At 46.8% G+C, this 27,730-nt stretch overlaps 1 protein-coding gene across 2 annotated transcripts in view; it reads right to left on the bottom strand.

Annotated features, from left to right (window-relative positions):
* Positions 1–244: 244 nt before the first annotated feature.
* MYO7A (myosin VIIA) overlaps positions 245–27,730 on the bottom strand; it is a 108,895-nt gene continuing 81,409 nt past the window's right edge. For both annotated transcript variants that reach the window (XM_074572327.1, XM_074572328.1), the window contains 23 exons: positions 26,723–26,850; positions 25,320–25,446; positions 21,013–21,132; positions 20,102–20,275; positions 18,648–18,875; positions 16,696–16,866; positions 15,565–15,682; positions 15,133–15,259; positions 14,849–15,018; positions 14,557–14,747; positions 13,889–14,013; positions 12,930–13,087; positions 11,671–11,824; positions 11,400–11,555; positions 10,874–10,979; positions 8,529–8,642; positions 7,882–7,969; positions 7,106–7,212; positions 6,057–6,242; positions 5,201–5,317; positions 3,993–4,076; positions 3,330–3,449; positions 245–2,622 (listed from right to left, as the gene is read on the bottom strand). In XM_074572327.1, the coding sequence (XP_074428428.1) occupies positions 2,533–2,622; positions 3,330–3,449; positions 3,993–4,076; positions 5,201–5,317; positions 6,057–6,242; positions 7,106–7,212; positions 7,882–7,969; positions 8,529–8,642; positions 10,874–10,979; positions 11,400–11,555; positions 11,671–11,824; positions 12,930–13,087; positions 13,889–14,013; positions 14,557–14,747; positions 14,849–15,018; positions 15,133–15,259; positions 15,565–15,682; positions 16,696–16,866; positions 18,648–18,875; positions 20,102–20,275; positions 21,013–21,132; positions 25,320–25,446; positions 26,723–26,850 (3,159 nt within the window). In that variant the 3' untranslated portion in view covers positions 245–2,532. The remainder of the gene's footprint in view (positions 2,623–3,329; positions 3,450–3,992; positions 4,077–5,200; positions 5,318–6,056; positions 6,243–7,105; positions 7,213–7,881; positions 7,970–8,528; positions 8,643–10,873; positions 10,980–11,399; positions 11,556–11,670; positions 11,825–12,929; positions 13,088–13,888; positions 14,014–14,556; positions 14,748–14,848; positions 15,019–15,132; positions 15,260–15,564; positions 15,683–16,695; positions 16,867–18,647; positions 18,876–20,101; positions 20,276–21,012; positions 21,133–25,319; positions 25,447–26,722; positions 26,851–27,730) is intronic.

The raw sequence follows: 27,730 nt of genomic DNA, 5'->3' as shown, positions 1-27,730 counted from the left end.
TCTTAGAGAATGAGCAATGGAGACTCCCCGAGCACCAGTGTTTTTTAGCCAAAAAGAAAAGATTTCTCTTAATTTCCATTTCGGGCACACTGATGATTTGCTCCCTGTTGCTGGATACTCTCACCAGAGAGTCCCACTCTGCAAGGAGAAGTCCTGTCCCCAATGAGGACCTGGGAGCCCTGATCCCACCCTTCCCCGTGCAGACACCACCACAACCGCGCAGTGCAGAACAGCCTCCCACAAACCACTTGATGCTTTTTAATTAGAGTATTTCGCTTGGACATATGTTTTTCATGTTACATTGCTTGGTGTGAATACAAAGAGGGCAGCAGGCGCTAATACATATGACACACAGGCACACGCACACAGAGTCCCGGCACCCCCAAAACGGTGGGGTGCGTGGGAGGCTGACAGAGTTGTGAGTGGAGGGGCGAGGGTGGTGGCGCGGGCAAGCTGGCCCAGGACAATGCTGGAAGAGATTGCTATGCCACATTGTCTACTGAGCTTGCTGTGGGAAGCAGGGATGGCTGGAGGCTCACAGAGGCAGTGGTGGTGGTGGGGATGATGGGCATGTGTCTAAGGACAGGTGGCATCCCTGGGACAGCTGGGTCCTGGCAGCTAGGGAGGGGAGAGATGCATCAGAGAGCGATGGTGAGAAGGCAGCTCAGCTCCCAGTCTAGCCTTGGCTGGTGTAACCGCGCTCCCATCACCAGAGTGCCTTGGGCAGGGGGGTGGTGGAGGAAGATCCCCTAGCAGCCCTGTCTGGCTGGTGGGTGTCTCTGTGCAGTACCTCGTTGGCTTTGGTGAAACAACCGAGGTCCAAAGTCACTGCTACATCCCAGTCGGATGTCACAGTCCCTGAAGTCTGGTAGGCAGTGCTGCCGACTCTGCCTGGCACACCATGCTGTTGGGTGACCGAGCCCAGCTGAGCAGCAGAACAACACACGACACCCTACAATATGGAATTTTATGAAAGCAGCCAAACTCAGCCCAATGCACAGGACCAAGAGAGGTCTCCCACATCTACTGAGCTCCACTCAGTGTTAGTGACACCAGCACCAGGTCTTGGTGGACAATTCTCACCCCTCGTGTTGCCACACACCCAGGCAATGTCCTCCTTTGAAGCCTGGATTTTAGAAAGGCATCCCAGGCTCCTTCCCCTCCTTCCCTCCCAAACACAACGTGGCTTCAGCCTCCTCTGTGCTGGCAGGTCCCATCTCTGCTCAAAGGAGGCTGGTCCGCACTGCGTGGTGTCATGTGGAACAACCAGACAGCAGATTAGTACAGCCAACCAAAGATGGAGAAAAGCCCACCGAAATCAAGGGCCTGCCCTCGCTGTGAGTGCTTCAGGTCCAGCTGGGACTTGCAAAGAGCCATTTTATACAGCAACACACACAAAAGCACAATAAAATCATTAGCTGTTTCCAACCCTGATGTCCAAGTCTCTGTATGAATCATAGCTCAACACAGGCTTGGCCTCGGTCCTCCAAGCATGGGGACTTCAAAACCCCTACATCCATGTTGAAGCTTGCAGTAAAGATCGTCCCAGGGTTAATTTGCCTGAGCACAGGGGGCAAAAGGAGATAATTAGTCTTCCAAGCTTCACTTCCAGCTGAGTCCATAAGTTGGGAAAGATGTGCCTTACTCAGCCTCCGGCAATCACGGCTCTTGGGGAATCCCTGGGCAAGGGATTGTCCTGCAGGTCGCCCTCAGCCCCAAGTCAGCATCCAGATACCGGCACAAAATGCAGGTTATTTTTTTTTTTCCTTTTTAATATTTTTAAAAATAAATAGAAGAAGAAACAAAACTTTAAAATTTGTTCTTTAAATATTTCCAGCATTGCACGGACCGCACTTTAGTACTCTATCCTGTTCGATCAGTAGTTTGTTTATTCTGATTCCTAGTTAAAATGTGCTCCTCCCAGCCTGCTTTTTCTTTCTGTCCTTCTTAAGAACAGAATGTGTTCTTTTGTAATGTCAAAAAAATAAGCCCTTCAGTGTTCACTGGATAGCTTTCCAGCATAGGCTGGGGCTCTGTTATTCCTCTTCAAACCTGAAATGCCCATAACCTCACCAAAAGCCGTTAGCATCCTGAGAGCTCTCACTTAAGAAAAAAGCAAACCAAACCAAGCCACACACACGCACATGCACACACACACAGACACACACACAGACAAATCCTCTTCCAAGAGCCTTTGCGATGCCAACCATTGGGTTCAGGCAAACCTCCTGCCGGAGTGTCTTTGCTCAGTCACTGTCTGAGAGCGGTGGTGTCCCCTGGAAATCTTTGAGGTGTAAGATGGAGTCGGAGTGCAGGGTGGGGAAGGAGAACGGGAGGTCAGAGATAGTCGTCTTCGCTGGAAGGGGAGGTGGGATTTGAGCCCTCAAGGTCAGAGTCCAGCGAACTCCCTGATGGTGTTCGGCTCATCTTCCACATCTGGGAGGCAAAGGTGCTCCCCCAGCTGCATGGGTATCCCACAGGCTTCAGCTGGTGAATCAGCCCCATGGCCACCTGCCAGTGGCTTCTTGCAGTTCACTTGCTACCCTTTGCACTCCTCTGTTTGCTCATGGCTGTAAGCATCTGGCTGATGTATGAGGTCAAAAGATCATCCATCTTGTACCCCTGAGGAGGAGAGAGAAGGTGTTACCTGCCTTTAGAGCACAGTTTACAGTCTGTGGCTCATGCCTCTTGAACACACTGACTACCAGTTGTTGACTTTCAAGTTTTCAGGTACATTTTGACCTGTTCCACTATTCTCCTTGGGTGAAATGACACCACCACAAGGAACACAGTCCAAACACAATTTGTAGTGTTGAGATGGAGGAACTCACGGTCCCAGGATGCTGCTGAGCCTAAGGACCTAAGGAGCTTTGTGTGGGACCCGGATTTTCAAAAGTCCAACAAAATACTGAATGCCGCAGGTTAATAACAATTAATCCAGTGGGAATTTTTAGCCTTCATGCTTTGGGTTTGGGATAGTCTAGGAGAAGGTTTGTTGCTGTGACTGTTACTAGGGACAAGCTGGGCAAAGACTCTCGGTAAAAGGGCTCCTGAGCCCACATCTGCTTTAACATGCTTTTCAGTTCAGTGACAGGGAGCAGTGCACCTCAGGCTTGCTTAAGTTGTATGATGGACCAAGTGAGAGCCCTGATCCATTGAGCAGAGCTATGGGAAATCCAGAAGAAAAAAAAAAAACAGCAGGGGCTCTTCTAAGAGACCACTTTTAGCCCAGAGAATCCCTGAGACACAATTTGCTGGAAGCATTAAATTTTGCCCGCCAAAGTCAGGACTTGGTCTAAGTGTGCCCAATAATCTTTATCGCCCCTTACCAGGGAGGTCTCACAGAGCAGCTTGCTTCCTCTCACCAGGTTGCCGATGGTAATATGGAAGTACGTGTTGCCACTGCTCCAATTGGAGATCTTGGTGAAGGGGTGAGTGATGAGAATATCCTGGTGGAAACACAAGACTGACAATCAACACGCAAGAGCCTCGACTTTCATGACGGGCTGTGGGGACCCCTCATCTCCTCGTTTGCTTTGAATCAAAGCAGACCAAGGATTTCTACTGAGATAAGACTGTATTATGGTCTCATGGGAATAGCAGTGAGATGCAAGACTGTGAATCTTCCAGCGCTTGTGGAGGACTGCTGCACTAGAATGACCCTGTGGCTGGTGGAAGGAACTAGTAGGAGTTCATTTACTCTAGCTCCTGTCCTAATATCTGTGAAAGGATTAAGGAAGGAGTGTGTGTGTCCTTCAGTTACAGAGCCCTAACAGCTGATGCTCACAATCCATCTCCTGTTGAAAAGGGCTGGGCTGGCTCTGTACAACAGTGAAGTTCTGCTTCCAGAAACTTTTCTGGCTCTCCAGCCTTTCTAATGAGGCTTAATGAGAACTCCTGAAGTTCTGAACAACATGCTCTTTGGGATGACCTCTCTGAGGGGTTGGGGAGTGGGATCAGGAGCATCTGGCCAAGACCTCAGTTTTGCTTACCTTGGTTTTAGGATCGATGAGGCTGACTCCATGTTTATTGATGGCAATTAGAAGGATTTCTGGATAATTTGGCTCTGTAGTTTGCTGTTGAAAATGAGAAGAACTGGTTAGGGGAAGTGTCACGCCGTATCAGACCCCTTCCTATTTCCTCTCTCCCTGTTTTCTCCTGCCAGCATTTGGTGTCCCATTAACTGCTATCCAGTTTATCCTTTAAAGACAAATATAGAGTCTATTAAGGCATCAGCAACAGTGAGGGCTGTTTAGTTAACTATGGATCTCCTAAATGCCTGATAACCAGTAGGTGAATTGCTGGCAGCATTGAGTTCCTTGCGATTGGCAAGGAAGAGCTGGGACAAGCTGGCAAACCCCAGATGTCTCCTTTCCCCTCCAGTCCCTCTGCTCCTCCTCATGCCTGCTGCTATGGACCTCCAGGCCAAGACTACACTGCTCTGTCCCCTTCTGATCTTTACATTCAGTTTTGTTCCTGCTGGTAAACCCTTCTCCCAGCCCTGTGCCATGAGGACCTTCAATTTGTTCCATGGATGAGGTAGGGCACAGGGGATAGGGCCTCAGCTCCTGGCCCTGACACAGATTTCTTAGCTATCAAGTCACTTTTGGTGGAAAAATCACAGGTTATAATCAGATCCCTTATGACATCTAAGATGGACATGACAGAAAATGGAGTGCCCAAGTTCAAGGAACTGATGAGTAATTTCAGCAACTTGTTTCCAGCCCAGTCTCACTGTGTGGTCATTGAGAAGAGGGAGTTGCAATAACGTGTCCAGAATACTTGGACAGACTTCACTACTACTGGCCTCTACTGTCTTTGATGGTGCTGTGGTGGGTGGTCTGGATTTGGTTTGTGGCGCATGCAGACATGTCCCTTGGAAAACCACATGCTCGCCTTTGCCTTGGCAAAACAGAGAATGGCTCTTGGCTCTTCAGCAGCGCTGCTTTGAGTACGGACCCAATGACTGAGATATGCTGAAGCTCTACAGTGCCTCTGTCTGTGTAAAGAGGCAGGGCAGCAATAAATGAGTGTATCAGAGAGTGTGACAGAGAGTCTCACACTCTTTCCCTGCTTGATCAGGATTGTCCTAGTCTGGTCCAGACACTGGGACAACCCTGCATACCTGGAACCCCTCTATGATACGGGGCTCCTGACCTTGGCTCAACGCTGCCAGAGAACTCCCAAGAAGGACAGGTACCTTCACTTCAAAGAATGCTGATCCAAATGTAGGCCACTTGAAGATAATCTTTAGGAAGGCAAGCTTGGCTTCTTCTCTTGTTTTGCCCGCATGCTTATTGTAGTATGCCACGATGGACTGCAACAGAGAACACAACAGAGCTGGAGGGTTTGCACTACCTAGCACCAGGGGTGCTTGCAGGGAAGGAGCATCAGTCCTACAAAGATGGTCAGGTCTAGTCTCTGCTCCAACGAACCCTTCACAAAAGTGACAGCTGGTCACTGGAGCAGGGCCTGGAACCAAGGCAGGTCCTTCTTCCTTAGATGAGCTGTGCTGGTGACTCCATTAAAGGGATTAGAAGTTTTACGCAGCAGAGGAGACTGAAAGACCTTCAGACCAGAGGAGCTGATAGCTTGCTGGTTAGGCATATGGCTGAGTTCAAGTCCAGGAAACAGCAAGGACTTACAAGACTATTTTTTGGCAGTGAGGCACCTATGTTATTTTATGGCTCTAGGCCTGTCTGTACCTGTGCCACAGCTCTCCCTGTGTAAAGCAGGGAGAATTACCCCTCTAATCAGTAGTCTGCCTTAAACAACAGACCTTTACATGAGACTGTTCTCCTGAGCCGCATCCACCACTACAGCCACAGGCAGCACAAAGAAAACCCACTGCAAAGCATGTGTGTACGAACGCGCATATACAATTCCTCCTCTTGGTGATGTTGGGGAGGCTGCAGCTCTGCTAAGGCTCAAGAGGGACCGACCATGGGTCACTCATTCCGGCAGCTCCATTTTGATGTTGAATGTCAGACAAGTCACCCGAGAGACTGGGCTTACCCCAGCCAGGCCTTGCTTATGACCCAAGCTGCTGTTTTTACCCTTTTCCAGTCATCTGGAGAGAGCTGACGGACAAGGTCCTGAGGCACCAGCTCCTTCAGGAGCTTGGGGATGCTGGGGAAATAGGACTTGTCATCCTCAAACTTCACCCGGTAGATGAGAGCCGCAAGCTGCAGGACCTCTTCCCGTGTGCACTTGTGGTAGCCGCGCAGGTACTTTGGTAACTCCTGCATGGAGGAAAGAACGATTCAGACAGAGGGTATGACGATGGACCTTCCTCCTCAGACATTAAATGGAGTTTGTGGAGGTCTCCAGTCCCCACTTAACACTCATAGCAGTTGTGTTGAGTGTGGTGGAGAGGCAGCTGCTCAGCTGAGACCACACTAGATGTTTAAAGATCCTCTCTGGTCTAGAACAGTCTCCTATTATGTGGAATGAGGAGGTCCCTGTGTTAGCTATCAAACTACCTTGTTCACCCTCCCTCATCCCAGGAAATCTACTCCTATTAATGGCCACTTGGAATTGAATGGATTTTCTGCCTTTTTTTTTTTTTAATTTTAAAAATTACTGTACATGTCTGAAAATGTGTCAAGTGGCTAATAAGCATTAAACAACACCACTTTATCCAGGCAACAACACAGGAAGTGGATGTGTGCATGGAAAAGCACTTTGGGACATGAAGCACTTTAGGACCCTTCAATCCCAGAAAAAACATGAACAGAAGAACTGTAACTTCTTCCCTGGCTGCTGGGACCATAACAGCCTAGCTCCATGAATGGAAGTGGATGAAAACCCTCAGGATGCTTCTGAATTCGGTCTCCCTGCTGAGGCTGCCAGCAGGACACGCTCTCTCCTGTTTCTTGCTGTCCACCCAAGAGCAGCTAGCCCAAATCCCAACTGAGCTGGCTACCCTAAAGTGTCTGAAGGCTGCTCCTTGCCATGCAACTCAACAGCGCTCTTTGTAGTGCTCTGTTTAAGGCAAGAGTTCTTCCTATTTAATGCAAGACTTCATCCATCTGCAGATGGACAAAGTCTTTGTAGCCCATTCCTAATTCCTCCCAACTCTCTCATTCTATTGCTCCCGGAGTACCTGGTAATAGTGGAAGATGGAGTCTGCCATCGAGTCTTTTCCAGGCGTTGTGTTGGTCCACAGCTTTTTCATGAAGAACACTTGGTAGGTGAGGGAAGGCACTATACCTGTGCAAGGGAAGCAGGGAGCAGACATGTAAGACCAACACTGTAACTACCAGCTGGCAAGCCAGTGGTGCCCATGTGCCATCACAACCTTCAGGGACAGGGGCACTGGCAAGGCTAAACGGGCTCTGACCTTGTACAGAAAACCACATCTTTCCCTTGCAAAGCTTTAATAAAATGGAAAGAGTGTCTGGATTCATTTGCATGGCTGTACTTCAATGATAATGCTCTTGTCTAATACAGGACAGAAGAATTGCACCCTGGAGGCACCTGTGTCTTGCAGCCACTGATACGTTCAGCAGAGCTGCAGCTAGCTCCCCTGTGGATACGGCCAGCAAGGTGAAATGAATCCCATCACTGAAACCTCCCCATGGGCTGGCCCTGGAGAGCAGCCTGCCAGCAGATGGTCCTCACAGGGGCCAGGTCTAGCCCTGGAGAGCAGCCTGCCAGCAGATGGTCCTCACAGGGGCCAGGTCTAGCCCTGGAGCAGAGGTCTTGCTGCTTCTGGAGAGATCATCTCCCAGGTGATGTCCCCAGGGCTGGTGCAGACAGCACAACCACAGTAGCGTGGCCCAACAGATGTGGCAGGCTGTGTGGTCAACCTTGTTTGAAAGGGCTGAAGGGCTCTAGGAGGGCTTTCTGTGACCCACAATGGAGAAAAGTCACTGTTACCATCTTTTGCCGGTCTTGCTTTCTTTATCCAGTCTGTCAGGTGTCTCACGAAGTCAAAGAAGAAATCTCCCTCGGGCACACTGATGACCTGGGGGACACAGCACATGGTTACAAAGGCTGAGCAAGTGGCAAGAGGCCACAGGCAGGGCTGGCCATTGCCCCGTCTCCTGTAGTCACTGCTCACTGCTTTGTCCCGGTAACACTGATGTGTAACAAACTGCTGACATGAGGAAACCACTGCCAGCACCTTGCTGCCGGCTCTGTCTCTAGTTTCACTCATTACTCCTTATGGCAGCTTCCTGTTTCACTGGAGCAATTCATTTCCCTTCGTGATGACTATCTCCATAGATTTCTCTTAGTTGCCTGAGGCATCTCCGAGCTGCACGCTTGTTTTTCTTACTTAGTTCTTTCTTATAAATTCGACTCAGCAACAGCTTAGTCTGTCTGTGTTTTAAGCCCTTTGGGATGATTACTGTAAGTCCGGGCCGCGGGACTGCAAATCTCACCTCTAGCAGGTTGGATCTGACTTAGAAACACCCTACTGCTTGCAGAGAAATGCATTTGTGAGGGTGCAGATAGCTCTGGCTCCACCAATGTGTCACCCCGAGTACCTCAGGGCTACTCCAGCCTCTGCGTGGGTCACTCACCTTGTCAGAGATTTTGACGAAGAGGCTAAAGCCCTCCGAGGACTTCAGAAGCAGCCTGTTGGAGATGTTCTGGCAGAAGTCCTTGGCTTTCGTGCTGGACTCCACCTCAAATGCCTACAAAGAAAGCAATATCCTCACCACTGCTATCTCAAGGTTAATTTTCACTTTATGTTCTCTTTGAGGAACTCTAGGCTCAGACACATGAAGGGATTTAGGTGCCCACCACAAATGAAATCAATGCCATTATGGACTGTGGCTGTAGGCATGGGAAGGGACGTTTGCAGAAGCTCAGCCATGCTACTCCTGTACCGTTGTGCTTTGTGATGCCCTATCTATATCCTGTGCTGGCTTTTCCAGGGCTCCTCAGGTAACACAAGAGATTTTTCTAATCTATCAGTTAGGTCTCAGAGCTATTTGTCTAGGGAGGGGAGAGAGAGAGATACCTCCAAGACTGATTTGTCCCAACCGTCTCTCCACTGATGATGAGGAGGTCAGATGCCTGGTTTAGAACAAATGTCTAATTCTGGGTATCTGAAGAGAGGGGACATGACTCCTGCTTTACATGTGGATAGGATATCTAAAGGACTGTCCCACCTGCGTGCAGGTCCCAGCCCGTTTTGCCTTTTGAGCTGTGCTCAGCATTTATATCGCCTCAGTTTTGCCCTGCCCACATAAAGAGATTCAATTCATAGCAGTTTAAGGAATTTAAGCTTCTGACCACGACATGCATGACTGTGTTAGCCTGAACCACCAAACCACCATGACTCATATTTCATATCCCACAAGAGACTGGCCTGGAGTTCAGTGCTGCTGGTATTCAGCAACCCCTTGGTGCAGGTGCATGTTGTACTGGGGTGATGCTCCTCTGCCAGTCCACCTCTGTGACTGCCATAGCCATAAGGATCTCCTCTCTGCTCTGCCCTGCTGAGGGCGCATCTGGAGCATTGGGTCCAGTTCAGGGCTTCCTGGTTCAAGAAGGACAGGGAACTGCTGGAGAGGGGACAGCAAAGGGCTATCAAGATGATGAGGGGACTGGAACACCTCTCTTATGAAGAAAGGCTGAGGTATTTGGGTCTCTTCAGTCTGGAAAAAAGAAGACTGAGGGGGGATCTTATCAATGCTTATGAATACTTCAAGGGTGTGTGTCAGGAGGATGGGGACAGGCTCTTTTCAGTGGTGCCCAGTGACAGGACAAGGGGTAACGGGCACAAACTTGAACATAGGAAGTTCCACCTCAACATGAGGAGGCACTTCTTTACCCTGAGGGTGGCAGAGCCCTGGCACAGGCTGCCCAGAGAGGTGGTGGAGTCTCCTTCTCTGGAGACATTCCAAACCCGCCTGGACGCGTTCCTGTGCCACCTGCTGTGGGTGACCCTGCTCTGGCAAAGGCTTGGACTAGGTGATCTCCAGAGGTCCCTTCCAACCCCTGCCAGTCTGTGATTCTGTGATTCTGTGATCACAGCAAACCCATCCAAGTGCAGAAGTCCCCACTGCCTCCTTCTACTGGCTCTCACACAGATGCATGTGTATAAGGCAGTGTCATGCTTATTGCTGGTCACACAGAAAACAATACTCAAAATGATGAGAAATCCCAGCAATTCTTTCAACTCTCCATTACAGATAAGGACACACGCAGCTGCTGGAGAGGAATCATCATTTTCCTTCCACAGGTGTGCACTGCTTTACACATAAACACGCTTGGAAGTACAGGAATTTATTTGTGCCCAAGGGCATGAGGGGGGAGAGAGAGATGCGAGCCTCACAGGAAGACTAATCAGTAGCATGACAGCAGTATCTGCAGGGACATGCGTATCTGCTCTGGCGTCAATATAACTATCTGCCTTATTAGTGTGTAAGAGGCTTAATGAGAGGTTCCTGAGTGCAGGTATGATTTCTGTGTCATCTCAGGTCAGAATGTATAATTTCAGTTTCCTACTTGCCAGTGCTGCCATAGTCTGACCAGTCCCCAAGGAGCCCCATCATGATACCCCAGCGGGTAGAGCTGGGTGGACAATATCTGTTGGTCTAGGCTAAAATAACGGATATGCAAGGCTTGTGAACCAGGGAGCAAACGGAGATGAACTGACCCGGTTTCCTTCTTTCTGGGGTCACACTATAAAGCCTCCAGTGAACACCAGCACAGCACCTACATCTTGAAAAATGTGAGTTGCGGTAAATCAAACCCTGAGCTGGTCAGGGTAGATAAGGATGGGTTTTTCTTACACTGCTCTGGTCCAGGCTGAGCTTTTCTGAATCAGAACCAATATTAGCCTATCCTGAGATTTTAATAAGAAAATTCACAGCCATCCTGACAGAAAAGAAGAATTTCTTTCTCCCGCCTTTACCTCATCGGTGTCATCAGGGAAGTAAACCTTGTGGAAAATTTGGGTAGTTTTGTGTTGAATGGCTTCCACTTCTACCAGATGGGGCGGGTACTTCCTGGATCCATTCCTGCAAAACGGGAGGTGGCAAGTGTCACAGCACTAAAGCAAGAATCCTTTGTTTTAATCTTACATTGTAATACATACTATGTTTTGAGTAACTTTGGCTAATTTCTTAATATTAGGGGCTTTTCTCCCCTAAAAAGAAGAAAGAAAAATTGGAATGGGGAATATGTATTTGCTTAGGTTGTAAGTGACTTAAACAGAGCTGGCATAACAAAGTCAACTTAATTAATCTCTGTTTTTTCCCCAGACAGTTTACTAGTGACGTCTTCTACTCGATGTCCCTTTCATTTGGCTTGGTTGAATGCAGAGAGAGGCTGAGCTTTCACTGTCTCCCCACTCACCAAAATATCTCCTACTTGTATTTTCTAACGCTTTTTTGAATGCTGTGGCACAGTCAGGACTAGGAGGTGTTTTGGTGCCGTACCTCAGGGCTTTCTGGAGTCTCTGGATGCAGTCTGCCGCCAAGGGGTGATGTTTCCGGGACTGCAGGAACCTCTGGACATGGGGCAGGAGGATGTTACTTGGAGGGAAAAGGCCTGTACACAACCACAACAGCTCCCAGCCTTTCTCTTCACTGTACCTACATGAGGAGAGACACAGAACATAAAAAAATCACTCATGGCATGGATGCTCCAGATCTGCTTTGCCCAACGCAGGCCAGTGCATTTGAGTCAAGGACAATGAATGACTTTTACTTGATGTGGTTGTCCGTGAGCTGCTTGAGGGTCTGGCAGTAGATTTCATCCTTCAGGGGTTCAGCTTTCAAGGCACCTTCAAATATTTGGTCTGTCAGCTCATTGACTGAGCGGGTCCTTTTGGATGGGTAGTCACCCATGTACTTCAGCACTGGTGGGAGGCAAGAGTCAAGGACCAGCTAACCAGGATGTTTGGGGAAGCCCTTCTGTTGACAATGTAATTAAAGACATCCTACATATGATTACAGAAGTGGCTTCAACTTGGTGGAGGGGGCACAGTGTACGGTAGAGGCTTTAAATTGCTTTAGGAGATGTCCAGCAAGCTCTCTCCCATCATCATGCATCACCTCAGGTTGAAAGAATTGTTTTGGGGTCAGGATACGTGGATCTAAGCAAGCTGCGTGTGATCATGTGTTACGTGATTACACATAACAGGTACCACTGCAAAAGACCGTATTTTCAGCTGGTGTCACACACCAGTGGAGCTGCAGTAACACAGACCAAATGACGACTCTCACCACCATGTCATATTGCAACTATTCTGCCTGAGAACAGGTCACCGTTTTCTGAATTAATGTATGACACAGCAAAAGGAAAAAGATAAAATTGTAAATGTCCTCTTCTTTTTTTTTGCCAGTTCTTTTAACTCCTCCTCCTGTTATTATTTGCTAGTAAGAGGAAACCAGTAGTAGCAGCAATAGCATAATATTAATCAGTAGCAGGCTTATAACAGAACTGTTCAAACCATGAAGTTTGGATCCTAGAGCAAAGCCCCACAAAAAAGAAAAAAAAAAAGGCTACTTCAACAGATTGGATCTATGTCTACACTCACCTCATCTCTTCCATGCTGTGTGCATTTTGCCAAGTAAGGGATATTCAGGCATCAAACCCTGTCCCTGAGGCCATGTGGACTGGTTTGCATCCACACTGATTAGGGCTACAGGCTTCCACAGCAGATTTTGAAAACACACAGCTGAAGCAAGCCAGAACAGAGCTGGTGAGTTAACCACTAAGCAGTGCGGGCCAACAGGACTCAATGTCCCTCATTTATTAAGAAGCAGACACCCCTCAGGTCTCAAGGATGCTTAAGTACAGATTTCGGGATCAGACCCACCTCCAAGCCTGTGACATAGTCCCAAAGCCCTAAAGAGGGACCACAAACCTTTCCATGGGCTTTGCATGGGGCCCTAAAGGGCCTGCTCAGCCCTTTGCCTGTCAGACTTGTTGCCCAAGGGCTCCCCCATGCAGTGGAAGGATATCAATGAAGGCCATGCAGGCTTCTTGGGACAGCTCCTCACTGCCCAGGATCTTCTTGAGCAGTGGCTGTTTGATGGGCTCACGGGTGTAACACCACAGCTTGTCCTTCCCGCGGCTCTTGGTGATCATGACCCGGCTCAGGGTGTGCTTGGGAGGTGGCCTGATGGCAAAGGCAAAGCAAGAGGAAAGGTGGAGAGGTTACAGGGATTAAAGGGACAGCTTGTGGCCACTGTTTCACCTGGGAATGTTGCTCAGAGCACCTGGGTAATGAACTCTTACGATAAATGGGAGTTTATTGTACAGTTTCACAAGTATCCAGCTCCAGTTCTGCCCAAAGATAACAATTCAGAAAAGTCCCTGTACCCAAGTACTGACACCAAAACAACTTCCCTACCCAAAAAGCTTCTAACCACAAGAGGAAGGATGATAGTGATGGATCATCAGGGCAGCAACACTGAAAGAATATTGCCTGGCAGAACAAGCCTAACAGGGTGAAGACATCCCAGAGGATCTGGTCTGCCTGTTTGGATTCCCACACCATCTGAACAGGAGTGCAAGTTTTGGGACGGGTCTGCTCAGCTGCATTCAGCGCTGGTACACGTTTAAATCTTTGGAGCTGAGATGAAAATGCCTGCACCTAATTCAAATGCTGCCTATACAGTCTGAGCCCGTGTATGGGATCATAGGACAGGAATGTCAGACCACTAAGGACGGTCTCTCACATAATACTAAATTTCACACTTACATGTGTGCTGAGCCAATCTGAAGAAATACTTCATAAAACCTTGTCTGTGGAAAACCTACAGTTCAGACACCATGACCAAAACTCGAGGTTGTAGTTGTACAAAATCACACAGGGGATATTCAGTCTTTTCCAGTAGCCAAGAATTTTTTGATTCCCAGGCTACCTGGAGATAGATTCCTATTCTTATAATTTCTGAGGATGGTTTAAAAAAATCACCTAAAATAATCATAGGAAAATTCCTCCAAGGTGTATGGCTTTACTCTCTCTTCACTGTCTGAAATTGCCATCTGAGAGGTTCTGATAACATCTTGTCGTTGATCGGGGGTCATCGTGACCAGTGCCTGTGGGATGAAAACATCTCTGTCACCCAGCATATTTGGTATAATATATGATGTATTCAGAGAGAGGAAGCAGATACAAAATGAAAAGAACAGTGAGTGAATAACTCATTAATTCCAATTAATTGCAAGGACTGTGCATTTGTAATTTCTCTGTGCTATTCTCAGTTACTAATGCAAGGAACAACAAACGTTTGCATAGTGCAGATCATTTCCTAATGAAGATAATGTGCTTTGGATCCTACAGTTCCATACATGAATGTAGTGGTTCCCTCCAATCCCAAATACACCTTCAAGTAATCTGGCCAGCTGGAGGGATGTTGCAGGATTCATGGATATTCCAAGTCACAAGTTTGCGGTGTTCAAAGTGACAAGACCAGAAGAAAGGCTGAGATCACTTCTGCCTTGGACAACTTATCACCTCTCTCAACCACTTTGTTTTCCACCCTATCATCAAGGAGACTCTGGCCAGATCTAAGCTCTTCAGGAAGGCTTTGACCTTCTCTGGGTTTGTATCAAGTTGCGCCATTTTGTAAAACAGCTTACCACAATCTCCAGCGGAGGCATGGTGACTGTAGGCAAGACGTAGACGGAATCTGTTGGGAAATCCCCTCTTTGCTTGGTCCGTTCATTGAACCCATTGGCCCACCCTGAGTTCATCACATGTTCTCCTGTGTCCTGGTCCAGAACTATGAGATCTCCTTTGAGGAAGCTGAGGAACCCAGATTCTTCTCCCACTGCAAGAAAAAACCCCATTAGTTTGATTTTTTTTTTCCAAATCCCTTGGGACTAATTAATCTATCTATATGTCTACCACTGGGCTGGGCCATTTACTTACCAGGGTTTGGGTTGTCTTGGAGAGTGACCACATACTTTGATCTTTTCCTTAGTCCTTCAAGGAAGGTCACCACCAGGTCCCGGATATCCTCTGCATTGTTGGAGGTGAACGTGTATTCATCACCTTTAATGGTGGCCAAGGTGAAACTCTGCCCTTGCAGCTTTCCCCCTCTGGGATATATTTTTATAGGAGACATAAACAGGAAAGATAATGGCATCAAGAGGCAAAGCCTAGAAAAAGACTGGTTTACGGTGAGATCACCAGCTAAGTCTGTTCCTCCTTACCTGCTGCTTGACACAGCTGTGATCTCTGGGAAAGAGAGCTCTAAGAGAACCTGCTCCTGTTCATCCACAAAGTACACCCCTGTCCAGTTGACAGCTACAATCACATCATTTTTAGGCAGGCTTGGCCCTGGGTTGAAGACAAGACATGCAATCAGTTCATGAAGGGTCTTAGGATCTAGGGTCTAGGGCCTTAGGACATGTGTATTCAAAGGAGGATGCAATGATCAAAAAAATTCAGTGTTATTTTTACTAAGAGAAATAGCGGCAAATTCATAGCTTGAGCCATGGCTGATCAGGATGCACCAAAAAGTGACGTATCTAAAAAAGATCAGCTAGATGGTCCACTAAGTCTTCTTATCTGTGGAGTCCCTATCTCTCCTTCTTTTGGCTTTGGAGCATTCTGTGCTCGGGGGATGTGCTCTACTGACTCACCTGAGAATTTGAAGGCTTCGTAAAACCGAGAAAACAGCAAAGGCCACTTGAAACGTGCAAAATCCACTACCTCTTCCTTGACTTTTTTTGGGTCTGTCCTCTTCTGAGTATAAATTCCCTACAGACCAAGCAGATTACAACCAACATGAAACACAAACCCAGTTACAGCCAGGAAGCGATCAAACAAAACCAATTCACATCACCTGAAGGTCTTGGAACTAATATTAATTTAGATCTCAATGAGGCTAAGGGCCAAAGTCCTACAGTAACAAGCGATAGGTTGGACAAAGTCCTGGTAAAATTTTGGTTCCTACTTCAACTCTGAGAAGGCTGGGCAACCATCTAGAGTGACCAGGCTGTGTGGGACTCATCTCAGCTAATTTTGGGTTTCCCTAAGGTAGGTGTCTAGCTTTCAGCTTGACAGTCCTTTAGCTGGAAACTAAAGACACTCAATAGCCCTTAAGCATAGGCATCTAGCTTTATTTAGGACATCCTCAGATACCTGAGACTTCTGTATGTAGTTGACAGGCTGACGGAGGACCTGCAAGATCCAACTGGATTGCATCCCTGGGTCTCCATTGACAGTAATGGTGGGTGAGACTCCTAACACACACGGAGATGCTTACATTTTAGCGGTCTTAATCTGAAGCTGGCTCCTGCTGTTAAATGAATGCCGATTCTCATGCCTGGTTGACCAACCCTCGTGGCTGGTCATGAGTTAGGGGTAATGAGTTATGGAATGTGTCGCTGTGTGAGGGTGTCAGAAATATTCTTATGGAAGTCAGGGAGGTTTTATGCAATGCCTGGCACAATAAGATCTTGACATTGCCTGAAGACATGACCTGCCACTGTAATACAACCAATAACATCACAATCCTGTGTAACAGGAATGAGATGTAGAGATGGCCTTTTGCTTCTCATGGTGAATCTCTGCAGGTTGTCATCTTCTCTCAGATCTTGCCTCAAAATCAGTGGTAAAGCTGGATACGGCTAGTACAAACCCTGCTCTTTCTCTTTGATTTAGCTTCAGGCTGGGCCAAGAAGTAGGCTATGATGTGTGATGTATGTTTAAAAGGCACACAAAGCTACTGTTGCATGCCTTGGTCCTGCCAGGTAATCTATTGTCCTCACCTTTTTATGTGCAGCTATAATGAGCTGAGCCCATTTTTCCACTGTTTTTGAAGCTGTGATCTCTCTGTCCGGAATGTAGGATGGAATTAGATTTAGCAGCCTTTCTAGTACCATTTCTGACCCATAATCCACGTAGTACTGCTGGGAAGCCAGTTCTGCCAGGTCTTCTTCCTGTGGGAGCCAAACAAGACAAGTTAATGCTGTTACCAGGCCATCACCTCAACAAACATCCTCCATCACTCAAGGAGCTCTTTGTGGAGGCTGGATGTACTGCTGCTTCAGAATGGTGTGGGAATGCTTCCTTCCAGCAGAACTTCAGCAGTGCTTTTCGCACATCCAAAGTTTAGGAGATTGACTACTAAAAGCTATGACTAAGACTTAACATCAAAAGAATGCTTGCATCAAAAGAAGCATGACAAGCAGGTCAAGGGAGGTGATTCTGCCCCTCTACTCAGCTGCAGTGCTGCCTCCAGCTCTGGGGCCCCCAACATAAGAAGGACATGGACCTGTTGGAGCAGGTCCAGAGGAGGCCACATAGATGCTGAGAGGGCTGGAGCCCCTCTGCTGTGAGGACAGGCTGAGAGAGCTGGGGGTGTTCAGCCTGGAGAAGAGAAGGCCCCGGGGAGACCTTAGAGCCCCTTCCAGTCCCTCAAGGGGCTCCAGGAAAGCTGAGGGGGCACACTGGATCAGGGGGTGGAGCAATAGGACAAGGAGTAACAGTTTTAAACTGAAAGAGGGGAGATTTAGATGATTTATTAGGAAGAAATTGTTTACTGTGAGGGTGGTGAGACCCTGGCCCAGGCTGCCCAGAGAAGCTGTGGTTGCCCCATCCCTGGAGGTGTTCAAGGCCAGGTTGGACGGGGCTTGGAGCAACCTGGGCTGGTGGGAGGTGTCCCTGCCCAGGGCAGGGGGTTGGAACTGGAAGGTCTTTAACAGTCTTTCCAACCCAAATTATTCTATGAACGTGTTCAGGGACCAGCACCATGCGACCCTGTATTGTGTGTGAATGTGTTTGTCCCAGTCTTTCCTTGTAGTTCAGTCTGCTTCTGATGCCTGCAGTCAGCAGTGGGTGGTTTTGCTATGGTAGACAGAGTTTAATGATTGAAAACTGTATGTACCCATCATTTCTCATACTTGAGAAGCCCAGCAGCTGAAGGCCTTGTGCATAATGCAGAACTGTAAAATGTCCTTTGGTGCAGCTACATTCCAAGTACTTTGGGGTGAAATGATAATGAGATACTGAAAAGATAATAGTACAAGGAGACCAGAAGCAAGAGAAGGGGAGGAAGAAAGGGCAGGATTTCTGATAGGATAAAAGAGCTGCAGTTAATGCAATATAGATGGGAAAAGATGATTTAGTTCCCAAGGTGACTGGACTCTACCAGACCACAGGAGAATGATTAGGTGTTGGGGAAGAGAGTTATCTTCAAATTGACACCTGGATGATTTTAAACACAAGCAAAACAGAATGTGATAGACGTTGTCAGAGATTTTGATGTCTCTTGAGAGGCTTGTTTCAGTGACACTGGAATAATTCTGTAAGCTCCCAGAGACTCTAGAGGCATAGGTTTCTGCTGCCAATGTCCCTTCAGCGTACGTCCGGATATCCCAAAAAGCATCTCTCATGTCTAAGGGTTAGCACGATTCACCAAACAGGATCCTGCTGTGTACTCCTGATCTGGCGATCTAGTTACAGGGTCCTTGTGGCCCTCCAATTTGAGGCTGATGGATGAAACGGCTGTTCACTCTTGCATCCAGAATTCACCAACAGAGAGTGCTCATGTGGCACATGGGAGTGCCTGGTCTTTCCCCAGCCAAGAGGATCTGATTCCTGCAGCTCCGGTTTCCCAAGTGAATACCATAATCCCCAAGCTAGCAGGTGTTCAGGGAGGAAGATTTCTCATCCCCTTTGATGAAACCTGGTGAGACCAGTGGTTGCCGAGGACACTTACCTTGTCACACCGGTACTCCCCAAACTTAACCCCTCGCACGATCTGTTGGTAAATGAGATTGGTGGCCACATTATCCTCGCTCGGGTTGTGCCAAGGAGTGAAGATCTCCTTCCTGAAGAAGAGCCGCCACGGTGCATTGCGCTCCTGCGCCCCCTGCTCTTTGGCGTACTGCTCGCACTGAGACACAGCATCCATCACATGGTCATTGCCGCTCCCCAGCGAGGACACCTAGTCAGGGCAGAGGGAAATGTGGCATTCACCGGACTAAATGCTGACCTCTCTAGGTAGAGTTATCTATCTCTGAGTCACTCATCCAGACTTCCTTTCTAATCAAAATAAATCAAAGTATCTATGTCTACTAGCCAGCCAAGACTGAATAGGTCTACAGCATCGCTGGGTGAACTGCTTTGTTTTGAGCCCCAGTTTCCCAACCAGAATGAAAAGAGGGCATCGACGTGAACTAGCAAAGCCAACAGTCCCATTATAAAGTATTGTTAATTCATACTGTGCTTTCAAACGCTCTGTTTCAAAGTCATGGGCTTGGATCCAACCATGGTAAGCATCAGAGCAACCCAGAATAAACAGCCTGTCCTGTTAGAGAAGATGTAGCACCTGTGTCTTCTCACGGTGGCCCTAAAGCACTGTGTCTCCTCAGAATGCACATCCCTGGATGAGTATCTCCTCATAAAAGACCAAGAAGACAGAGTATAAACCATTTTCTTCTCCACCCACAGGCAGAGGTGGCCACATGCAGAGGTGTGAATACACTTCATCCTCTTACGCAGCAGCTCTAGGAATAATTCTGTTTCACTGGCTTGCAGCTGTCGTCTCACATTACAAAGTTTTATCCTAGGTATATTTTCCTTTATTTATGGAATTTTTAATGGAATTTCTGAAAAAAAGGTATGTTTTTAGGTTAAGTAAATCAAGTTAAATGCCAATGCAGGTATGGGACTTTGGATTTTAGCTTGTTTTGGAAGCTTAATTTCAACCACCAGCTTTACAATTAAATGTAGTTCCTCCCTTGCGTAAAAATCTAGGCTGTTATTTTTTTTTTTACTGAAAATTCAACTTGAAGTAGTTTGACTGAGAGTAAGAATGTAGCATCACGGAATAATGTAGATGGAAAGGCACTTCTGGAGGTTTCTGGTCCAGCCCACTGGTCAGAATAGGTCCTCCTTTGATCAGGTTGCTCTGTGCCTTCTGCTATTAAATTCTGAATATCTCCAAGGAGGGAGATTTCACGGTGTCTCTGCAACCCTGCTCCAATGTTTGGCTACTCATATTGTGAAAACGATGCTGGCATCTGCACTGTAGAAATGTTCCTTCCTGACCTTGAAGCTGGTTGCTTGCTCAGAGCACGGGGTCCTTCTGCCCTCTGGAAGATACGTGACAGCAAGGAGAACCTCCCTCTTCTTTTATAGGGTTAGTCAGGAACCCAATTTAAGACATACCTTGTCAAAAAGTGCAATGTAAAGTGAAAAGCCAAATCGGTCCTTCAGGCTGATTTTGTCGGCCAAAGAATTACAGAGCTCTTTAGCGGTTGTTGCAGAGTCGGTCAATAGGGTTTTTGTTGTCCCATCCATAAATGTGACAGGCAGCATGATCGGTTTCTTGGATTTGGTTGCCTAATGGATTAAAGTCAAACTTTATAAAGGCATGTGCATTTCAGTCCCATTGAGACTCTTTACCTACACACTCTTCCACCCAACTGTGGTAACCATTTTCTAATTCCCGATTCCACTGAGTGGCTGCTTTTCAATACTACCATAACAAACTTCTCAACAGGATAATGTACAGTCAGCCACTGAAAGCACTTGGAAGTCCCAGATTTTTTATTTAATACATTCAGTCATCAAAGTGTCTAATCCAGTAAATCCAAGCATGCCCAGGAATGCTCCCACGCACTGGAGCACAGTTGTCTATGCTAGTAAACCAGCATAGAAAATGAGCAATTATGGCACAGACTGCGTCTGTGCGTCTTCTAGCTATGGATTTCCCTGAACAAATCCCGGGGACCATTCCCAGTAGGCAGTTTGCCTGCAGGCACCTTCATCTGGAAGACAGTTTCCTAGCAAACATGGGGGCTTGCTCCGTGCCAGCTGGCCTCAATGCCCGAGAGCACTCTCGAACACATTTAATTTACAAGTATTGATGTAGCCAAAGGGATTGATCTTCAGCATACTCTGGAGCAAAGCCAGGACGCCTGAGGAATGCAATAGCTTGGAAATAACTGAAAATTCTTGAGAGAAATAAGCATTTTGTCACGCGACTTTGTGTCCTGCCAGAGATGTGGTTCCCATGACAGTGAAAGGCTCAAACCCTGAGCCCCAGCTGGCTGCGGAGGGGAGGGAGGGGCTCGTACCTGCAGCTCCAGCCAGCTGGGTGGCTGCGTCCTTGTCCCGTTGGCAAACGTCCGCCTCAGCCTCTCCTCGCAATAGGGAGCATAACCCGGGGGGCCTCCGTTGATGAAGTTCCTTAAATACTGTTGGCAGCAGGGAATGCATGGGTTAGACCATCAGCTCTAGAGGCCAAGCATTTGCAAAGGTTAAAAAGCAACAATTTATTGGAGAAAAGCCCTCTGGGACGGTCAACGGCAGTGATAACGCTCAAGCTCAGGATGTTCCTACACCACATGTCTGGAAGCTGAGAGTAGGACAGTCTGCACCTTTGCCTTGTCCTTATACTGTGCATTTCTGGCCTCAGTGCAGATAAAATACCAACCTAGAAAGAGCTTTGATCGAAGATAGTGCAGACACTTTTCTGTTCCTGCTACTGCCGCCACTGATTTCTATCTCTGTATTTAAGGTTATATTACAAAATGTTATTGAGTGTTGGCCAAAAAGATGTGAGTGAATGAAAAAGACCTGTAAGAATGTAAAAGAACCAGGGGAACTGTAGGCAAATGCCACTCAGAACACTTAGCTGCCAGTACAAAAGATCTTTCACAATTACTTTGAACAGATGTTCCTCTAGTCAGATTTTAAATTGCATTTTAGACGATCCTAAACCAGAATTTGAAGCCGTCCACTGTATGTTAAAAACACAACCACATTATTCTAGAGAAAATGAAATCCAGTGACTTCCATGATATGAAAGATAATACATTTAAAAATATTACATAAATATCTCGGCCAAAAAGGTAGCTAAGACTAATAGTTCTGTAAATCATATTCTTCAGAGAGACTTTATAGATAGATAAAGAGTTCTCTGAATGATAATGCGTAGCTGTTCCTGCAGTAACACAGACTGCTCTATAACACTGTCAGTCCATAAATAACACGGGTAGGGAGACAGATATCTCTATCGATTATAACATATAGAGATACTCTGAAATAAGTATGTAATACAGCCAGGTGACATGGACGGGAGCTGTTGCAAAAGACTGCAAGCAGCTGATGCTGCGTAAAAGTGTAGTTTTAATTATGCTGTTAATAATGAACTACGTAATTACATATTTTTTGTCTTTCTCCTTCCTTGTGACTGAACCTTCCCACCAAAGTCCATTATTAGTTGAAAGAAAGGTACAAAGAATAGTGGTGCTTATGTGCCTTGACCACATGCTTAGCATATGATGCGATAAAGGTGTCTAATGGGATCCAAAGCGTGGCCTTCATCTTTGGGAGCAGGAAAACTTATGGAAGGCTGCCTCATTATCAGCTAAATCCTTCTCAAAATGTTCCATCATAACTGATGCTTCCGAACGTTGTGAAACAATTTCAAGGCACAACCATCTCCTGAAATTTCTCATCTTTTTTTTCCCATAATATTGCTGGTATTAAAGTTAGAGCCTAGAAGTTTTAGGAGAAAAGTAACCAGGAGTTTGATACAACATTCACTGCATGGAAGAATATAGGAAAGAAATGCTGAGAGATATTTACCCTTGTATGCTTTTTCTTTTATTAAAATGGTGGATAATTACTGCTAAATGAGAGGTTAGGGCATCATTTGAAAAAAGCATGAGGTTAACAAAATTACATCTAGCTAACAGGCTGATAGTTAACGCATGGCTACCATACATTCAACGGTAGCTATTGCATGCTTAAAGCAGTAATAGCAAATCAGATAGTAAATCACAGTAAATCAGATTTTGGCTGCCTACTAACTCCTGAAAACACGGTATTAGTAGATTAAGAGCCTGAGAGTAAGGTCTGAGACTGACATGGAGTTTACCTCCCAACCCAGAACAGACTGGACTAGGTGGCCTGGGTTAATGTAGCTTCAAAACAGAAGTGTTCACTGAACTCCAACAAACTTTCAATATTCCTCTCCTTTTCACAAAACAAAAAAAGTGAGTCTGAATGGGAACACACGAATTTGGGGGCCAGAGTTAACATTTCATCATGAGAATGCTTTATCTCAAAACATAAGCTGGAAGGTGTCAGAGATATTCCCGTGGATAACTACAGTGGCCTCAGAGGAGCTCCAAGACATTGTCCAAGTCACCGCCTGTGTGTTGCTGTTTGCAAGGCTTGAAGGGTAACCACAGTGTGGGCTGCTGCAAGGGGTGTTCACACTCATACTGGATGAGCCTCGGTCACCACAGGGTCCCTATGGGGACAGAAACCTCTCTGGAAGGAGATTCAGAGTGGAACCCTGGCTTATGGCCTCAGCATTGCCCTCTAGAGGAGCCCAACTCTTTCCTTGTCCTGTAAAGAGGAGGCAAGCATCTGAAATCAGACCGTGTGAATATCGCCTTTCATCTCCAACAGCCCCATTTGCCCAAGGTTCAATAGAGCTGATCTACTGCCCAGGATGAATAAGGGCAGAATCAGCATAAACCCTCGCCAAAGCTGTTGGGAATATTGCCACGTATTTCAGCATGGACCATAACTTTGGATGGAGGTCTGAGTCTTCGTAGCTACCCATAAATTATTTCTGAGAAGTGTTTCACTCACCTAAAATAATCTTCCACTATTAAAGATTTAAACCCACACAACCTCCTGTGGCATACTTTCTCAGCTCTCATTTCCAGACATAATTTAATTTTCTGCCACTTTGCCAGTGATTTATCTGCTTTATTAGATTTCATACTGTCAAGGCCTGGGGATGAAGGAGGGATTTCTATTCTTGGCTTCAGCTCTTTCCGTGCTGAGGACTGAGTTCCTGATCTGATATCTGTGGAAATCAATGGAACATCTTTATCTCCAGCAGGCTTGGGAGCAGGTCCAGGCTCCAGCACTCAAAGATCTGAGAGGGACAAAGGAGGTCTTGTCATGTCATGGCCAAGCAAAGACACAGTGCTGAGTCTTCTGCCCAGCCAATCTCTTAGGCACGGGATTGACTTGAGCAATCCATTGGTGTTAATCAGACTCTAGGTGTGTAACTCATTTGGAAGGCAGGCTGTTCAAATCTAGGCAACAAAACAGAGACTTTGCCCAGGAAAGAAAAGAAAATCCTTAAGAACCACCGGATTTTCAAGTGTGTTAGCCTCTTAGCATCTCCCACCGACTTCAGTCCTGCTGATCCACCGTGCTTCTGAAGTTACATTACATGTCACCTCTCATGTGGCTATTTGGAGTTGGACGTTTTCAGTATGTATGACAGGTGGTGGGGCAAGTTGTAGTATGCAGAAAGCAATTATAAGCAAACATACTTCCAGGTAAATTAAACCCTTCCCTTTCTATGTACAATTTTTTATATTAAGTTATATTTTTAATTAGCTGTGTAGTACTATTCCTTGCCAATTTTGTGAGAGTACATGCCTCAGGTCATACTGTCAAAGCCAGTAGATTCTTGAATGAATGCACAGACCTCTGCATGTGAGAAATAGGGGAGAAATGTGGGCCATCCCAGGTGTCCAAATTCCACTTGCAGCCTCCCACAACCAAGTTTCCTGCCAGAAGTCACTTAATCACATCTTCATACATCTAAGTGCGGGAGGCATCATCTGAATTCATAGAATGGTTTGGGTTGGAAAGGACCTTTAAAGGCCACCTAGTCCAACCCCCCGGCCATGAGCAGGGACATCTTCATCTAGATCAGGTTGCTCAGAGCCCCGTCCAACCTGACCTGGAATGTTTCCAGGTCTGCGGCATCTCCCACCTCTCTGGGCAACCTGGGCCAGTGTTTCAACACCCTCAGTGTAAAAAATTTCTTTCTTATATCTAGTCTAAATCTTCCCTCTTTTAGTTTAAAACTATTAGCCCTTGTCCTGTCGCAACAGACCCTGCTAAAAGTTTCATCCCCATCTTTCTTGTAGGCCCCTTTAAGTATTGAATGGCCGCAATAAAGTCTCCCCGGAGCCTTCTCTTCTCCAGGCTGAACCCCCTCGACTCTCTCAGCCTGTCCTCACAGCAGAGGGGCTCCAGCCCTCCCAGCATCTCCGGGGCCACCTCTGGCCCTGCTCCAACATGTCCATATCTTTCCTGTGCTGAGGCCCTGGGGCTGGATGCAATACTGCAGGTTGATTGGTTGTCTGCATTCCCTTAAGAGTCACAGGAAAGAGAGACACTTCTCAGGAGTGAGTCATATGATCCACTTAAGACATTGAGCTTGGGATCACATACACTTTTCTTTCTGATTAGGAACTTTATGTTACTTTATATTCCGGGGAAAGATAAAGACCAGGATTCCCTCTACTGTGAAACCCAAGAGAAAAGCTTGTCCCATGGATGGAAAAAATAATGTATTGGCAGACAATTCACAAGACAAATATCATCTACAATTTACCTTTACAAACTTCTCAGAAGGAGCAAAACATCCCACACAGAGGGACATCAGGATCCAGCCCCTGGCGTGGCTGCTTTTGGATGGGTTCTGGGTCAGCTGCTTGCAGATTTGACAGTAGATTTCATCCCTGCAATAGGAATTAAAACAAAACAAAACAAAACAAAACATTAGATTTAATGAGGTGTTGTTTTTCAACATACAGCCAGTCCCCATCTGCATGTGTTTGACAGTTAAAAGTTCATTTTAGAATCGCAAGGATATTAATTTAACTGCCCTAATGATGGTCACCCTGATCGTTGCACTGTCTCTAAAATGCCGTCCGTCACCAGCTGAGATTCCCCACAGCTGACTGACACTGCTTAGAGAAAAAGGGAAATAAAGGGGAGTCTTAAGGTTCAGGCAGCTGAATGTCACCTCTAGATGATGGAGTCTACCCTGGTTTCTCATAAAGACTTCCCAGTGATACCAAGAGAGTCTCCTAAACTAATTTTCATAGAGGGCCATCCACTGGCAGTCTTCATTTGCTGGCTGTTCCTCTTGAGAGGCCTGAACTTGCTTTCTGGAAGTGTTGGGAACTATCAGCTCCAGCAGAGGTCAAGTCATCTACAGTCATGGGTATCTCAATTTGGGATTTAATGCCCACTTTTGACTTTAACCTTAGTTCTTTACATGCAAAATGAGGGACAACAGTACTTCCTTATCTACATGGGAGGCAACAAAAATGTTAGCCAACCTATTACACTGACAAACCCCACTGGAAACCCCACTGGACACTACCAGGTCTGCCTTCAGAGCAGACTTTGTGCAGAAAAGTAATGCTAGGGGTTTCATGGTGAACTGTGAGGGGCAAATGAAAATGAGAGAAGCTGGTCATCAGATGAGGATGCCCACCCTGTTCCTGGAGTGAGCAGGTAAAAGGGTGTGAGACTATGTAAGCAAGGACTGTTTATAACACACACACACATAAACGGGCTAAACCAAAAATGTGCAGTTGGCCATACTTTGGCGTTTTCCAACTTTTTAATGCTTAATCTAGCAACTGAAATGAGGTTTTTTTCAGTAGTATGCCATTAAGAACGGTCACACAAACAACAGAGATCTAAACGGTCAAATAGAAAACAAAGGGTAGCGAACAACAGGAGTGAGCAGTAAAAAACCAATCCAGTAGTCACTAGCACTTTCCGAAGTGTTTGAGTCCTTCTGCGTGGTCCTTCCATCAGGCCTGGTATGGACAGTAAGAAACATGACCCAGCCCATACTATACAACACAAACAGAAAAATGATATAACGAGAGCTTTGTAAAGCTGCACGCAGTAGCAAAATCATTTGATTAGCTCAAGAATAGCTCAAAGAAGGATGAATGAAAAGAATGGCATGTTCATGCCTTTGTCTTGATTTCTAACCTTAAGGCTGGCCTGAGGATGCCATTACCAATAATGAAATGGAGCTTCTCCAGGTTGGAGGTGGGTCGGTCTTCGAGCATGCTATTACCCTGGAGCGTAGACTCACCATCGTGAAGTCTCTTTGTCACCTGCCAACCAGACACATTGCTCTCTTTCAGTACAGCCAGTTAGTACGTCCCCCCCGCCTCCCCCCCACCCCATCCCAAATGTGTGGTGCTCCCCCAGGAGGACTCCTCCACCAGCCAGGAGGGGGCTCAGAAGTTCTTCAATCTAGCAGTTTAACAGCAATGGGAGGGTTTGACTTTGTTGGCTTTAACCACGTATGGTGAAGCTGAAAACAGTCCTGTTTAGTCACACTCCCACCTGCTCCATCTTTGCCCAGGCTTTCTACAATGACACCCTTGTATCCCAGCTCTGAGCTGGTCCTGCAGCTGGGAAAGGGCCACCAAGGATCTTTGGAATAACACCCGCTCTTTGCCAAGTAGGACCTGCCCCTTTAGCTCAGCCATATTAAAAAAAACATTAAAACACTGGCAAAATGGACCCACTCCCCATGCTAATGATGCAGCCAAAAGCGCATAAGCATGGTGCTGTTTGTGAGAACAGGGATGGCATTCATCTGCCTACCAACTCTCTGTCTCGGATAGTCAACCCAGTCTCCATTTAGAGCCACTGGAGAAAGCCGGGCATTTCTAGAGTGAGTTCACTGGATTCGTAAGCTGGATTGGGTCCCATTTCTCCCCACTGACCCTAAAGGAAGGAAGGTGACTATCTCAGAGAGCACTCTTCGCACTCTCAAGCAGCTACAGCCAGGTGAGATGTTCCCTGCTCTGAAAGTGGACAAGGTAGTGTGTAAGATGCCTTTGCATTGCTTTCATCCCCCCCCCCCACCAAAAAAAAACCCCTCCAATTTATGGCTCCTCTCTTTTAGAATGGGATTTCCAAAAGCTCTCAGATAAGGCTAACTGCTCCCACAGGGATTTTTTTCCCTGACGCTGGAGAGGAGCA

The sequence above is a fragment of the Larus michahellis genome, chromosome 1, assembly GCF_964199755.1.
Source record: "Larus michahellis chromosome 1, bLarMic1.1, whole genome shotgun sequence".
NCBI classification, from domain to species: Eukaryota; Metazoa; Chordata; class Aves; order Charadriiformes; family Laridae; genus Larus; species Larus michahellis.
Note: the sequence above shows the minus strand (reverse complement) of the source record. Positions and strands in the feature narration are given on the sequence as shown.